Source organism: Lepisosteus platostomus, chromosome 2 (assembly GCF_059453375.1).
Source record: "Lepisosteus platostomus isolate fLepPlt1 chromosome 2, fLepPlt1.hap1, whole genome shotgun sequence".
In the NCBI taxonomy this organism is placed as follows: Eukaryota; Metazoa; Chordata; class Actinopteri; order Semionotiformes; family Lepisosteidae; genus Lepisosteus; species Lepisosteus platostomus.
This window is the reverse complement of record NC_142612.1, coordinates 28,265,510-28,282,936: the sequence shown is the minus strand read 5'-3', so window position 1 is coordinate 28,282,936 and position 17,427 is coordinate 28,265,510. Positions and strand designations below refer to the sequence as shown.

At 35.9% G+C, this 17,427-nt stretch overlaps 1 protein-coding gene across 1 annotated transcript; it reads left to right on the top strand.

Moving 5' to 3' along the window:
- Positions 1-420: 420 nt before the first annotated feature.
- Positions 421-3,009, top strand: sox21b (SRY-box transcription factor 21b). Its single transcript, XM_088603640.1, has one exon. It carries the CDS (start codon positions 1,017-1,019, stop codon positions 1,758-1,760), a length of 744 nt encoding a protein of 247 aa, XP_088459766.1. The 5' UTR covers positions 421-1,016; the 3' UTR covers positions 1,761-3,009.
- The last annotated feature ends 14,418 nt before the right edge of the window (positions 3,010-17,427 follow it).

Sequence of the window (17,427 nt, the reverse complement as noted above, 5' to 3'; positions counted from 1 at the left end):
CTTAGTAACCACAACATAGGCTTCCAGTTTGAAAACAGTAGTTAAGGGGAGTTAATTCTCTTTTTAATTGTGAAGTCTCTTGAAAATATCAAGTACTGTATTATTATTATTATTATTTCTGTGCTACTCCTACTTACATCAACTATACTTTAATTGCTGTTGCATCCTTTGCTGCTAAAAATTATGAATAAATGGCGAGAGTAAAAGAATTACGAGCTATTGATACAACTTTGTAAGCCGTTGAAAAGTCTTCAAAAACACCATCAAGAAACTTTCGAGAATGTTGAGCGCTGAATGTTTCTACGGAAAATGTCATGAAAGTATTGTCTTGTATGCGTCCTACCCCGAAATGAATAAAGATTTATTCAGAGTGATTGTCAGTTTGCGTGGCAAGCACTGCGCATGCTCTCAGAGCTCCCACGGTACCTGCTTTTGAAGTGAGTCTTATTTCACATGGGGTAGCTTAGAGATATCAACCACTTTCGTTAATGCTGGATACAGGAGCTGATCTATTGACAGGGCTGGCGACAGGAGAAAGCAAAGGTTAAAAAACGAGAAAACAGCCTTTAAGGAGACGAAAACAACGTTTGAATCCATCGAGCTACTACCACTCATTTCTTTCCGGGATTTGTTTTTCCTGAAGAGTCTTATGTAGCGGCGGACTTTTAAGAAGCGATCCCAAGTGGACGGAACAAACTTTGTTCGTACTCTTGAAAGGTGCGTTGGCTGCGCCTTTGGTTGCAAAAAGGGATACATTTCCAGCTGCGTGGTGAACTGACAATAAAGTAAGTGAACACAGCACTTATGCTTAATTTGACAAGCATTTTTTAAACGTCAATCAAACTATTCCCTCGTGTCTCTCGAAGTAAATCAAATTAATGTCAAGTGCCAAAGCACATCCTTATATGTTGTAGAGAACTGGTGTGTCCCATACTGGGAGCAGAAAACCACCTACGGGAAAAAAGACTGTTGGAAGATTTTGTATCTTATCAGGTGAAAGTGCCTTCTATATCGAAATGTCTAAGCCCATGGATCATGTAAAGCGCCCCATGAATGCTTTTATGGTGTGGTCGAGAGCCCAGCGAAGGAAAATGGCTCAGGAGAATCCGAAAATGCACAACTCAGAAATAAGCAAAAGATTAGGAGCGGAGTGGAAACTTCTCACCGAATCAGAAAAAAGACCCTTTATTGACGAGGCAAAGCGACTGAGGGCTATGCACATGAAGGAGCACCCCGATTATAAATACAGACCCAGGCGGAAGCCAAAGACTTTAATGAAGAAAGACAAGTTCGCCTTCCCAGTTCCATACAGCCTGGGAGATCATGAAGGGTTAAAGGCGAGCGGTTTATCTGGAGGAGCGCTTTCCGAGTCCTTGATTGCAAACCCGGATAAAGCAGCAGCGGCGGCTGCCGCAGCAGCTGCAAGAGTTTTCTTCAACCCCTCCGCGTCAACGAATCCATACTCATTTTTCGACTTGGGTTCGAAAATGGCAGAAATCTCCCCACCTTCCTTTCCTTACGCCTCTCCACTTGGCTACCCTAGTGGGACAACTGCTTTCTCCGGAACAGGGGCTGTCGGAAGTGGGACTCACACTCACACTCACTCTCACCCTTCTCCGGGCAACCCTGGCTACATGATTCCCTGCAACTGTACCGGCTGGCCCTCGGCGGGTCTGCAGCCGCCCCTAGCTTACATCTTATTGCCAGGAATGGGAAAACCGCAGCTTGAACCTTATCCTGCTTATGCGGCTGCATTATGACATCTTGAACTAGAGAAAAGTGTAAATGTGTAAAGACTATGAGTGAGAGTTTATGAAATGCATGTACAAATTTATACATGTGATAACAGTCCACGTCGTCTCAAATATCACATGTGTATGTAAATAAATTAATGCCTTTATAAAAGGTACTACTTATTTAGAGAACAGTGAAGACCATGTTATACAGCCACCACTTGTCAAAGCCCCGAGGGAATGAGCAATTGATGGTTTAAGTAAAGGACTATTGTATATGCATTTACAATATTGATTTTTGGACAGAAGAGGGCAGGATCGGAAGTAATTGCTATTGCATACATGCAAATATTTTAACAAGGGGGTAACTTATTTGATTACAACCTGTTGCAAATACACCTGCTAAATGAAGTTATGTCTCTCACAAGAAACAGTAGCCGACGGTGACAGGCGCAAACTTAAAATTCACGTTGACTGAAAATGATTGTTTTATTTTACAGTCTGAAATCAAGGGTTGGTGTTAAAGAGAGACTAGCCAATTATTTATAAACAACATGCTTTATATGTGCATTTACACTGAATATTAAATGGATTTCGAACAAGGTGACTCAGACCATCTCAAGCCAGAGTGTTGACATGTTTATTTCCGTGTTTCCAAGTAGAACAAAACGTGTAAAATTGTACAGAGAAAGGAACTGGTCGGTAGAAGACACAGGTAGATTAAAAGATTACTGCAAAAAGTTCGAATTGGCTGGTTTAGCAATCCAAAATATTTGCAGATTTCTAATATTATTTTATAGCTATCTGTAATATTTATTGTTTAGTTAAACATTACAGTGACTCAATTTGATTAGAGGACTTGAAAAGTGTCCTGTAACATTTGCACAAAATATATGAAGTGCTTATAGGTTGTAACGTTTAACAAATCTTTATTTTAAAAGAAATTATGACTATTTCTCTACTTAATTTCAACTAAAAGTGATACGCATTTGAACCCAAAGGCTTCATCAGCTGCAATTTAGAATACTCTAAAATGTGTATATTTAGACTGATGCGTGTAAATGAAAGTTATTAATTGTATATGTAGTTCACTGGCGTTTATGTGATATAAAAGGAAAACTATTTTCTCGTTTTTACTAACACTTCTGAAGTCGATGGTTTGTTTTGTGTTTTATTTAACATCTCTTACATTTCTGTAAATTAGAAATTTAATGCTATTCTGTTCATTTGTTGAACGAAGGGTGTAATAAAGCGTAATGCGGAGAAATAGAAAAAAGCGCTCTGTAGTTCTTGTTGAATTGCTAACAAGATTTTTATCTGAACTGCCCTTACGTGCTTAGTCCAGGTGAAGTGTAAGGTATCCTCCAAAGGCCGCTTTTGTTCAAGCTTTGAATAGAATTACCCTGAAATCTAAATCAACCCATTGTTACCAAGAGCCAAAAACCTGATTTATCACATTTTAAATCGTGAATAGGAAGGAAGATAAAAACTGAGTCGTTGTATTCTTTTTTAAGCATTCAAGGACCAGTAAAATGGAACTCTTTGACTACATCGATAGAGCGCAGGAGAACAGGTATTGCATTGATTTCTGCTAACATTTTGAACAGAATCTGAATTGACTGCCCACTTTATCTTGTTACTGTAATTCTTTCTGCATCTATGTAATACGTTATTAGAGTTAGGTTAATTCTAATTATGGTGTATTAGCTGCTTGCCATAATTTCTCCACATATCTTCTTCGGGGATATAATTTATAAAACGAGGATGTTATCAATACTGTACATATTTCAACGTGGACAGACACGCAATATAAAACACATAACCAGAATATAACGCAATATCAATTATACTAAACCAGCACATGCATATAGAATATATGTATTTCATAAAAAATAATCAATCATCAGTTAATTTGCAGCCTATCAAATGCGAATAGAATTAAGAATTGCTGGAATGTAAACACCTAAGTGGAGCGATTTAGACTCGCTTCATGAATAAAAATAATCCATAAATTAATTAAGAAATCTCTGGTTTTCATAGTGTTAAATGATATTAAAAAGTTAATTCATATGGATCGGAGCGATTATGCAAAACTAATTTGGACTGTCCAGGGATAATTATCTCCGACACGGTTAATTAAACCCTTTCAGCGCCCTGCATTCTCCTTTGTAACACTCCGATCTCCTCACTCCACGGAGCTTCCTGCTTCACCCTGGAAGTAAGGCTCAAGTGAAATCGGGACTGACCTTGTTTCAAACAGGTCAAATTGGATTTAAAAGGTCGGATATATTTTTATTTCTGTTTGTTGATTGTTTTAAAACAATATCCTATAGATCTCCCTTTACCACTTAAACTCGAACTATGTATTCTCGGAAGTAGGCCACTTGGAGTTGCAGAGTTTCCTCTCAAAGCTATAAACCCCAGAAACGTTCTACAGCATGGGTATTACACTTAAACCTTGGGTTCATTGGGAATTTACCAGTGAAGGCCATCACATGTAATATTACTATTGTCTGCCGGTGTTTATAAATAATACAATTTACAACGTGCGCTACTTTGTTTCCAAAACTCTCGGCCTACGACATACTTTTAGACTTTTAACATCCCATTATATTACTATTGGTTTACCGTGATTATATGTTTGAAGGCTTTAAGTTTCTTAGTGCTCATCAAACTCATCAAAGATGGGGCTGCTTTATAATGGGGCGCATATTACCAGTTCAGTGACCATTTCTCTCTTTCTTCTTCCTCCTTTATTATATTTTATTTAAAGAAAAAGGGAAGAAAACTGAAAAGATTTTTTTACTTTCTTCAGTGGGGAGCGTTTAGACAGTCGAGGAGGTTTTGTCTGGGAACAAAACGTGGGCTGGGAGGTTTTTGTGAGAGTGTTGTTTGTTGAAGAGGAGCTCAGCAAAAAGCGGCGGCTTTCTCCTCATTGTGAGGAAAGCAATCAGTGGTATTTGGAAAACTGTTAGCATTGTGCACTTCTTCTGTGTCCATTGTGGAGGATTTCTTTTCACAAGGTTTTTTTTTTTCCAACCGATCCAGCTGGCCGGAGTGAATAGCACTGCAATGTGTACATGCTTTGTCTCTCCAAGCCCTTCAAGTAGCCCCCATTGAATAGACTGAGTTGACACTGCATGACAGTGAAACAACATAATAAAAAATACATGAGCGCATGAATAGAGGCAGGCGCATAAATAAATAAAATGGGTGACCAAAACTGGATAAACTGAATGACAAAACGGTGAAAGGGGAACAAAAAGATATTTAACACGCTAGATTAGCATTAGAATGCAATCTACAAGGCAGAACAATTGATGAATAGGTTTACCGGCCAAGAAAGAAATGGACTAAATGCCTTTTGAATAGATATGCTTTTTTTCTTTGCAAAAGGGAGTTGAATGGGAAAAGGTGGAGATGAAGCTATGCAAATGACTGAGTTAGAAAACTTTTTTTCTTAGAAAAATAAGGAAAAGTACTGTGGACAGTATTTATTTATGGGGACAAAATTGTAGGCCAAAGGTCTCTGACAGTCTTAATGTAAAATAAAAGACAAGAAGTCAGATCTCAGCATTGATAACAGAGAAAGGTCGTTCATTAATTAATACATATCCTAAATTTCTTTTTTTACAAATGTGAGCGATAACATAAATGATATGCGTAAGTATAGGAAAATATTCTTGTTCTTAACTGGGTTATCTAAAATGCAAGCTTAAGTGTCTGTATATCTGATATAATGACAGGTTTAGAGCTATATGCTTTCTCTGTAGATAAAAGTAATTTTTAAAGGAAGCAAAAACAAGGGAGTATTGAAGATATTGTGAAATTCTTATTTTTATATGCAAAGTCAGACAGAACATGATTTATAAGTAGAATTTTACTTTTTTTTAAAAAAGACAGTCATTCCTCTACATAAGCAAAGGACAACTATAATTTACTGGTAAAACTCAAAATTCACCATAGCTATTTTGTGTCACTCAAAATTCCAACATTACCTGCTAGAAAGTAATTAGAATACATTTTAAACACACCTTTGCTTTTAACACTTAATTTAGAAGCACCAGCAAATATCTAATAACATAATTTATATTTGTAGATTCAAATGAAAAAAAAAGTACAACAGCTGGCACATAATTCAAATAAATGAATGTTTAATTAAAATCAGGTCCTTCCAATTTTCACTGATCCATCCATAAGTATTTAATATATATATATATATGTCATGTGTAGATGTTTCCTGCCTATCTTTTACTCAAGTGTCAATTTCTGGCAATCAGGTATATTTGAGGAAGCTGTTACTAAAATACCCTTTGAGAGTCTGATTGAATGTTAAAAATGACAGTTTTTTTCTGCTATAAAATGATTGAGCGTCTGCTAAATGTACAAGTACATTTAAACTTAAAAAGGTAAGTAACAGCACAGTTTCACATCATACATCAGAGATTTTCACTAATGACAGTACACAGTTAAAAACATAAACTACCCTAGGTCATGATAAAATCTATTTGCAGGTATAGTAGGTAGTAGGTATAATCGGTGTAGGTACCTTTTTAATTAGGATGCTTTGAAGTTAAATGACTAAATCCTGTATTTCACCAGTTTGTCTCCATATAAATGTTCACTCCGTGACTTGCAGGTTAAATAATTGTACATTTACTTTTGATAAAAAAGAAAAAGAAAATACTGCAAGCACTACAAGAATGTGGTATTTTTCAACTGACATCCATTTGCACATTTTGTAATATTTTCTTTCAAAACCATCAAAATACTAAACACTATCAAATTTAACCATTATTATATTTTTCTTACAATTATTCTTTCTCATTCAAATATTAAACAAATCTTTTTTTTTTTTTTACAGGAAGTGGAACTAAAAATCATGTTTTTGGTGGTGGTGGGGTGTTAGGGTGGTAGGTGGCATTTACCTTTAATGAAACCAGCCTAATTAAAGTCAATATCTTCCTGAAGTGTCCTCTTTAGCTTTTACCTTCACGTTGTGGATAATACCCTGTCTGTCCTTGAGATGGGTGAGGGTTATGGGTTCAGTTCAAAATCTTTGAATTTCATCTTAGGTCCCTCTCTCTCTCTCTTTTCCCCAAGACTCCACCCATTGTTTCCCTAAATAGCACACCAATGCTTTAAATAAACATTTAAAAATTTTAAAATGCTCTTCATTAGAAAATGCCTTCATTTAAATTAGACAAACGGAAGGGCTCTCTGACAATACTTGTTCAATGAAACACAAATGCCATTGGTTCTATAACATCTCTGTGTGTTCTCAATATAAACCATTAAATATTTAAATTAATATCTTAGTTACATTATTGCCTTCATGAACATTTTACGAGTTACTTTTTAACATAAAATCACTAGTTATGAATATTATTCACTATTTTAAAATCTAGCAAATTATGCATAAACTACACATGAGTTGAGTGCTCTTATTTGTAGCATTATTTATTATGATCCCTGTGCATATCTCTGTGTTTCAATTTTAAGATCGTCTTGCACATTTACCTAAAAAACTGTATGCTGACATGTTTTTAATCATGCACACTCACACTATTATTAAAAAAGTTAAGGCTGCATCAGAGAGCTTATTATTAGTTGCAATGGTCAAAATTCAAAAATAAATTTCAGAACCATCTCAAGATGTGCTAGATGTCCTGATATCTAAATTGCCTTTTTCATTTTTAAGTACTGTATATGTAACCATACTTAGGCTTTAGTGGTTGGCTGGTGTTTGCTTTAATCAGGAAGAAAACTGAGTCTGACGGATTCCTCATCTACAGTATAACGTGAAGGTGATATTGTCTGTTCATCTAGCTAGTAAATATTTCCTTTTGCAAGTTCTCTAGCTGCCAGTGGTATTTCTTTCTTTCAGAAACCCTTATCATTGGTTATATTAGATTTTTAATAATATAGGTTATTTTTCTTAAATTGAAATAACTGTCTTCAGTTATAATCCTGAATATGAAGGTACAATAATGTATCTTGTCTCTACCACAGTCCATAACTGCAATATATGTAATGACATTTACAAATACAACTATTTATTTATTTTATAGTTAAACAGTATAATGTCTTTTTAGCCTAGCACTCACTTATGGGATTGCAGTAAAATTGATGCTCAAAGCTGTTTCTATTCTTCTTTGAAGATTAGCAAAGGACATTTCATCCTCTCCTTTTTATTCTTAATAAAATGCAATGCTTTTTTAAAATGGGAATGGGCTAATGTTGTCTTTAATAATTTTGTCTTTAATAAATTGGTATGTAAACTACTGTAAATAAAAAATGCATCTCTTTCTGAGGGGAATGGCAATAAGAATAGTGTTTCAGATTGTCAAATCACCTGGCCATTAGATTTTTGATTTTTCTGGAAGCATATTATCAAAATATTTTAGCAACCACATAGTTATCTGCATTTTAATCTTGGTGTCAGTATTCAAACTTAATAATACCTGTGAGAATTGTCAGCTTGGTTTCATTGTGTTTTGTTACTTTTGCTAGCTGTCCTGTTCTGGAGCTTACGTTTGAATGATGTATAAGGTAAGATCACTTTATTGGCCATTTACAATTTCTTGTATTAGAAATTTGTCTTTTCGCAAACCCCAACTTGCTCTCAATTAGACACACAGACAGGGAGAGAAGCTTGGGGTCAGAGTGTACAGTATTTTGTATGAATATTAAAGTGTACCTATGTCCAAATGTTGCTTTCCCTCTGGCTTTCACAGTAGTCAGGACAGTGGCCAGAGAGGAACTGACACTTGGAAAGCAGACCAATATTGCTTGGAAGCACACATTAGAAAATTCCAAATTAATAATGTAAAGTCCAACCCCAAGCTTGGGTTAATTGTTCAGTTTTTCCCAAAGCACTGCCATGCCCACTGTGTCAACCTTTGTAGTCAGCCTCTTCCAAGTGTGTCTCCATCACTATGAGATGATGATGCATCTGTGTCTGGTCCAGTTATTTACACCAGGGATAGTCTAATAGCGGATCTTCTAATCTGTTCTGTTCTAAAGGAAGATGCCGTCATGACCAGCTCTTTAGTTATGTACTGTAACTGAATTAAGTAATTACAAACTTGATTGTGCTTAATGACTGTAAGAGAACAGATTGAAAGATGTGTTATTCAGATTGCCTCTGATGCCGATTATTAAATTTAGCATACATGTTTGTAGCAGAGTGAACAATTCATTATAGTGGATTTTGTGGTGGGTAGACTGAAAGGAAAAACTTTAAAGACCACAAGTATACCTGAGGCTGGGATTACAGAAGTGTGTCACTTCTGAAGCTAGTTTTAACCTTCTAGAAATTTCTATAGGAATGAGTTGCTACAGTACCAAGACTAATACCTTATAGAAGTCTTCCAGTTTTTAAATTGAATGTTTCATGCAGACTATTAAAAACATATGCAATGTTATGAACCACTTCAAAACTGCAATCTTTATTATATTTAAAATGAAACATTGTAATGTGTGGTTGGGATAGTGTGATAGGTTAAGAGTTGGCAAAAATGGCTTGATGTTGTAATGTAGTATACAAGTCTATGTGTGATGACTAAAAGGGATTAGAAAAGGAGGTTTCACTCTGCCTGAGAAAATGCAGTGAGGCAACTTCACTTGACTTAAAAACTGATGGGTACCAAGGATTTTTCAGCAAGGAAAGCATATGATGAGAACAAGTTAATTCCTGAAAGATTCTTAAACTAAGTAAGAAAATTAAGAAAAAACAAGCTGCAGAATCTACTGCATCAGGCTACACCATCCATGTGTAAGTTAGCTTTCACTGAGAAAGATTGAGCCACAAGCCATATAGTTTTTTGGCAAATAAGTTAATAGGTTAATGATTTGTAAAAGTTTTAGCATGATTTATTATTGAAAAGATGATCATTTTGTTCCACTGAATGTGCCAAGTACAATGAATGGACAAAGCACCTCCAAGAATTCTACCAATGATGAAGCTACAGTATTAATTGCTCTAAAAGTTGTGCTTGGCATTAACTGGAGTGTACTTTTTTTTACGGGGATGCCATAGATCTTAATGCAGTTTATATTTTGATACTTTGTGACTGATACATGTATTAGAGGGAAAAAAGATAAAATGAAGTCTGTGTTTTTTCACAGAAGTGCTACCTTAGCTGTTTTTCACCACCACACAGTTCTTTTCCTGTGTGGTGATGGGCAAAAAGTAGACTCAGCAAATTAATTTCTCTACTGTATCTTAGAGGCATGATATATGGGAAAATTAACCATAATCTGAAGAATACAGAGTATTGACATATAGGTGAGATCTGTTATTTGTCCCTTGTGAACCTGATAACGCAAAGTCTCTACCTGCAATTATAATTTAATTTGCAAATCAAAGGTGCCAACAGATGGATTTTGAAGCACCATGTCATTAAATAAACTTTATCAAGGAACACTTAATTGTTTTACAGAATTCTGGTCTGTACATCAAGAAAAGTCTAATGAAACAGAAATAAATGCAGTGAATGCTTTATGTAATCCTTACTAATTTGAATTTGAAAATGAATTAAAATATTTTACTGTAAAATTTTAGACAGCTGTTCAAACAGAAGTTTATTAGACTTACCTGCTATTGCATATTTCTCTTCTAGGATTAGTCAGAAATTATTCATTAGTGTACACAAGGAAAATTGTATTGATATATTTAAAAATAACATTAATTTATGTTTCTATTCATACTATGTGTCTTTCTGTATTTCAGTTGACAGAATTATAAAGTCAGTAATTTTAGAAGTAGCCTCTTCACAAGGTTTCAGTAAGTGTCTGGTTTAGAATTTCATGAAACCCCATTGATCCCCAGATATTATTATGTCCTGGTGTTAAACCTTTTAGGTGGCTGTAAGACATTTGTGCAAGCAAGATTAGTTGAATTAGCATACATATGTAATGCTGATTCGACTCAGCAGTGACCTCGGATGGATGTACAAATTCCTCGAAGGTTAAAACGAAGCTGAAGGCTATCCTTGAAGGTCTCAGATTTAATTCCAGCTTCAATGACTAAGTGGGATCATATTAAATGTCTGAAGAGTTGAATAAAATTTGGCCTATGGTATTTTTGTGATTTTATTTATTTACATTCTCTAAGCCTCTCTAAACATGGGTATGTCTGCCTACCTCATTTAATTAGTATAATGGAAGCATTTTCCTTCTGCGTTTGAGTGCAAACTTGGTAGTCCTTCATATTTTCAGAATAGATAAAAATAACCCCTGTAACAGGTGCAGGTTCCCTATAAATACACCAAAGGACATTGCTGAGTGCTCTAACTCATTTCAAACAAATCAAAGTGTGAAAACTCTTTCCTGCAGCAATCTGCACATCATGGATTTGTGTCAAGAATGTTTATGACCACTCCATACTGCCTAACCTGTAATTTTCTGAACGATACATTTTGGTTCTGTATGCTCCCAGAAGGAAAAAAATTACTTAAATTATCTTGCCCAGCACCTTTGCCTCTGCACCTTACATGTTAAATTGAAGCTTTAAGCCACGAATAGCACTATTCACAAGGCAACCAGAAGAAATTAAATGGACCGTATGTAGATTTTATATGTACTTTCCGCTTTCTCTGATGGGTATTACTTTTCTAAGCAATCCAGTTTGTTTTAAAATTACACATAATACAGAATAATTGACTTATTTAAACTTTGTTTACAAAAAGTTGAAACATCAGCGTTATTGATGATTGGTGTCATGCCAAGACCTGCAGTAATTGATTATTATAATGCCTTCACGGAGTATGGGTGTCTTCTTCGAAGACTGTGAATACAATGACGTAATTGCTCACTTTGTTTGGCCTCACCTGTTGGTGAGGAAAGATTTTTTGTTCAGTAATTTACATGAGCATTCTCCCAAAAAAGCTTTTATAACTTCATAGAGTAACAACTGATAGCTGTCATGCACATGCTGATTTAGCAAGGCAAAGAAAGGAGAACAATGTATAATATCATAAAGACTGACTGTGAATGTTCTTCACAATACTAATATCAATTATTACTATGGGTGACTCATAAGAACATGTGAATAGTTACAAATGAGAGGATGCCATTTGGTAGATTATTGATCCCAGGATCTCATCCAGTCCTCTTGAATGAAGCCAGAGTATTGGCTTCAACAACATAGCTATGGAAGTTGTTTCATACTCCCACAACCCTTTGAGTAAAGAAGTGTCTTCTGTTCTCAGTTTCAAATGCACTTCAACCTAACTTTTGTTTGTATCCTCTGGTTTGTGTTTCACTGTTGATGAAGAAGACTCTTTAGACTGATTCTAGAGCAGAAATATCTTTTCAATAATGTGGCGTCCACAATTCTACACAATTCTACATAATATTCTAAATGAGGCCATTATTGAAGATTTATAAAATTTTAACATCACTTGATTTAAACATCTAACGGTCCTATAATTGTTTGCTTTGTATTGCATCAAGTCATTGTCTAGAAAATAAAAAAAAATATTTGTCAACATGAACATCTACTGTACTGTAAGTGTTTTTTATAAGAAACCGCTTCTAGCTCAGTGTTTCCCATTTTGTGTTTTTAGTTTGTTACCTGCATGCACTTGTGCACTTTAAATATCAGCAGCCAGGTGTTTTGACTCCGTTTTGAAGTGTATCTTAATCTTTTTGAATTTAATTTGTTGCTTCTACAGAGCTTTCTAATACTCCTATCTTGATAACATCTACAGACTGGACTACTATCTATTGCAGAATCTAGATAATTGATATGATTTAGGAAGATCAGTGATCCTAATAGTGATGTACTGTGGTACTGCACTAATTACATCATCCAGATTTGAGAATTTGCCCTATTCGTTCTCTCATATATTTTCCTGGGTGTCTAATGCCTGTAATTTGAGAAATAATCTTTTTGTGATGAACTTCATAAAAGCATTCTAAAAATCAAAATACAATATCATATGCTCAGTGTGTATCCATATTTGTTCAAAGAACTCTTAACAAGTTTTTCAGGCAAGATAAAGCTTTTTTTATGAATAGTTGGCTATGTTCTAGAATATTACTTCTAAACTATTATAGGTAATCCTTTAATTTTATTTCCATAAACCTGTATTTATATATCTTCTTGTATGTGAAACACTCCTGCCTCTTGTATGCTTAAATTAATTGTCCTTCCACTGCCTGACATATGTTGTTTAGTTCTTCCTTAGTAAATACTTGAATTAAATACTTATTTAATACATCATCCCATTTCTATTGTTACATTTCACTTATCCTTAATGGTTGCTTGACAAGTACACAGCTAGTTGATAGTGGTGAAATAACTCTTTATTACTGTAAGTATTAACCGTTTCTAATTTTGTTAAATTACAAAAGGTGTATGCATACCTGTAATTTTAAAGTGAATATTTTAAATCAAAACATACAACTTCTAATAAAAAGCTTTATTTTATATAGCACTTTTAAAGGTGAGTTCTCAAAGTACTTTACAGAACAACAACAACAACAATAACAAAAATACACAAGATACTAACAATGAAATCCAGAGAGATAGTGGATGGGGGGTATATAACGGAACCAGAGGGGTAAAAGCCCTTTTAAAGAAGGTTTTAGAGTCTAGATTTGAAAGAGTTTATGGGAGGTGTCTCTCTGATATCCTTAGGGATTAGAGTTCCAGAGCATAACAGGAAAAGTCCCTGTCACCCAGTAGAGTATAGATGAGTTTGGGGGACAGATCGGAGACCAGAATTAGAAGACTGAAGGTTGCGAGTAGGACAATAGTAGCTCACACAGGTACTGAGGTTCAAAGCCATGTAGAGCTTTTTAGATGAGCATGAGAATTTTGAGTTCGATGCGAAACCTGATAGGAAGCCAGTGCAAGGACACCAGGATAGGAGTCATGATATCACTTGTTCTAGACCTCATCAGGAGTTTGGCAGTCAAATTTAAGACATACTGGAGTTTGTTCATTGTGGATTTAGAGGAGCGAAGGTGTCGAGTGTAGATAACAGAGCGCTATTAAGCAGATGTATTTTGTCCTCAGAGGTAGAGAAACAAGATAAGGAGGAACGAACAGAAAATTTTACAAAACATGGGGGGGGAGTGTTAGAAACAGGTAATTCTAGATTGAAGAGAATAGCTAAGTGGTCAGGGAGGCCTAGTTTGAGGGAAGAGAAGTGAGAAATGAGTCATTTGCAGTAATTAAATTAAGGGTGTTTCCTTGTTATGTGTCGGGCTGCAAACTGGGTTAGATCAAAGTATCTCAACAGAGCTAAAGTAGAAGACCGTGAGTCGATATGTATATTAAAGTCCCAAAAATAGGGATCCTCTCAAATGTGATACATAAAAACCTAAAAAAGTAAAAAAAGTAAATTGGCCTAAAAAGGCTTCATTAGGTTTGTGGGGCCTATAGACCGTGGCAATGATAGTAGAGTGAGGAATGGAGACATTTTAAACAAGACATGCAAAAGAAAAAAAGCAGAGGTAAAGTAACAGGACTTAATAATTTTATGAAGAACAACAATGCCCCCACCTCTGCCTGTGAGATGATGGAGGTCAAACAAACCAGACCCCAGAGTGACTAGCTGGTTGGACGGGCAGCAGCGTGGGTTCCAGGCACGGTAGCGAGTACATTTTTTAGGTTGGCGCCGAAGTGGGATGGTCTTACAGCCTTGTGCCGAGAGGCAGGGATAGAGACTCCTCAGGTGGATGAAGGAAAGAAACGGTATCTTGTGATGCGGTGAATGTAATGCATCGTATCAGTTTCCGTTGCAGTGACGAGTACCTTAGAAACATTTTGGTGGGATCTGGGACGATGTGTCAAATACCAGAAAGGGAAACTTGAAACAGAGCAGTGGCAGGGGCATAAAAAACTCCTCAGTTGAACAATTCCAGTGGTGAGTTGTTGGTTGTACAATCAGTCACTGATCGAGTGATTGCAATGAGAAGCGGCTACCGTAGATGTTTATGTAAGTAGGAGAAGAAAAAAAAATAAAAAGAGGGAGAAGGAAATGAAAAGGGAAAACTGGCAAGCCAGTGGCAGCCGGAGCGCGCCAGCATTCCCTCTCAACCGGAACCGGAATCAAAGTCAAAACCTGAATGCTCAGCTCAAATAATTTTGTGTGTAAAATAAGTAAAATGTCAAAAACTACAAAACCTAATGCAAAAAACAGTGCTATTAAATACTATATTTTTGGGTGGCTTCTCATCAGCAGGAACTAGAAAGCTTGATTAGACTGGGGGAAAAATAGATGTGAAAACATATTGTAGGAAAACTAGCTCTAACCTGAAAAAGAACTTTTAGCAAGGCAATGATGTAAAGCACGAGGCCAAAGCTACACTGGAGTGGTTTAAAAGGTAGAAAGTGAATGTCCTGGCTTGATTCTGATAAATATCTGCGGCAACACTTGAAATGTGACTGAATGAGACTGTGTTTGAGCGAGTTTGTAGTCAAGAATTGAAGGTGAAAATCGCATCATCCTGGTTAGCAAAATTGGTAGAAGCTTATAAAAAAAATACAAATTTAATGGATACCTAAGTGGCCTCTTCTAGTTCAGTGTTTCCTATCTCAAGTATTGATTCAGAGGGGTCAGCTCATGAAAGTGTTCGGTTTAAGCATTGTAGTTTTGATGAAATTATTAATTTAATAAAATATTAATCTATCTGTTCCCTAACTGCTTCCTGCAACCAATGGGTGCAAAGCAGGATACCCTCTGGACGGGATGCCTGTCCATTACAATGGCACATGCAGACACTAACATCAGGGCCAATTTACCCAGAAGACAATTAACATACCAGCGTGTCTTTGGACTGTGGTAGAAAAGTGAAGTACCAAGGGGAAACCCACATGAACACAGGGCACACATACAAACATTGTGCAGTTAGCATCCCAGGAATTGAACCCAGGGCCCCTAAAAAATATGTGCACATCATTTGTAATTAATCAAAATAGGACATCACTGGAAGAGGGTGAATTCTTTGGAAGGCATTGAATCAACAGTGTTTGAGTCCTGTGCTGCTGTGACATATGCAGCAGTTCTTAACTGTCTGGACTTGCAACTGTAAGGCATTCTAATCCCAGATGGGACACTGCTGCTGTATCCTTTAGCAATAGTGAAGCAAGGTGCTTCACTCAGATTAGTCCTGTAAAATATATTTTATATTGTATATTAATGTTCGCTAGATACATACTGTACATAGAAGTACTTGAAACAGGACTGGTCGAATCCTAGTTCTGATTGCACATGCAATTGGTGAAGCTTGAGTGGTTGTGGTCTGGCCAGGACATCCTCAGATGTCTGTGCTACTGTACACTGAGCTTGATGCGTTCCTATGATCGTTCCTATGAGCTTGCAGTGCTCATCAGTTCTGTGCTAAGTGAGAGTTATAGCAGTTCTTTGCTGTTGGCACTATAGAGTTTTCAGAATGAAAAGATATACGGTAAATAATAATAATAATAATAAACTTTATTTTATATAGCGCCTTTAAAGGTGGCTTCTCAAAGCGCTTATGGCTCTCAAAGCCATAAATGGCTCTATGGTATACTTTTTGGTGGTTGTATGAAAATTGCTTTCATCCCTCTCTTGCTTTTGTAGCAGTTAACTAAATTTACAATTAGGGATCACAAATTTGGTGCATACAAAAAAATAATGGAAGTCTAAATTAGTAAAGATAAAACAAGCAAAAATGTAGATAACAGGTATAAAGTGCATATTGAAGTTTTCTGTAGACTGGGCAATAATTACGTATGAACCTTTATGAATGTATTGCAAAAATAACTTAAAGAAATTTCCAGGCTTAACCATTACCAGAAAATACAGGGAAACTCTGCATATATTACCCATCTAATCCAACTGCAAAGAAGCCTATTGGAATAAGCATCCCCTAAAAGTCCTTTCCATTTTTCCTAAGATACTTGCATGCTGCTGTACATATCCTCCTGATGAAGCATCTTTATGTTGCCCTGTATGTGCTTGGTGTTGTGTGTCAAGTTTTTTACACTATGGGGAGTCTGCTCATTTTATTATGGAAGGAGTCTATACCTTAAGTAGAAGAAAGAGTTGTGAAATATGATCGACTGATCTATCTTCCATTATGAACAATTCTGATCTTAAATTGCAATGTAATGAATTTAGAGACAATGTGTTGTTGGTATGGAGGACTAACCCTGCCAAAATTAAATGTAAACAACACCACTTTAGTTACATGTTGAGTTACTGATGTGTTTAACTTAAGAGTTTCTCTTTCGCCATTTCAAAGATATTTAATTCTACTATTCTTGATGTGGGAAGAGCTCTCCTTTAGTAACCTTTTCAAAACTTGTTTGTGTAACTGTCTACCTGTGGGAGTTGTTGAAGTTATATCTTTATGATCTTGGGTGAGCATTGTGAACATAACTTCAGACAATTAGGCTGGGATGTTTTGTTTTGCTTTTGTACTCACACCAAATTACTCATCATTTAGCTCCAGGCATAGAATTCTCCCAATGTAGTCAACCAGTAATGCAAGATTTCTTCAGGGAAATTGAGGGATTTCCTTATGATCTTCGCACGAAAGGACTTCAATTATGAGAATCCTACTGATAATGCAGCATTTCCTTTGGCTGAAAATAGCATGGCACTTGAAAAACCTTCATTGCCTATCAAAGAACGGGGGAAAGTAATGCCTATACAGCCCTACCAGCAAGATGTATAATTCATAAGAAATTGGC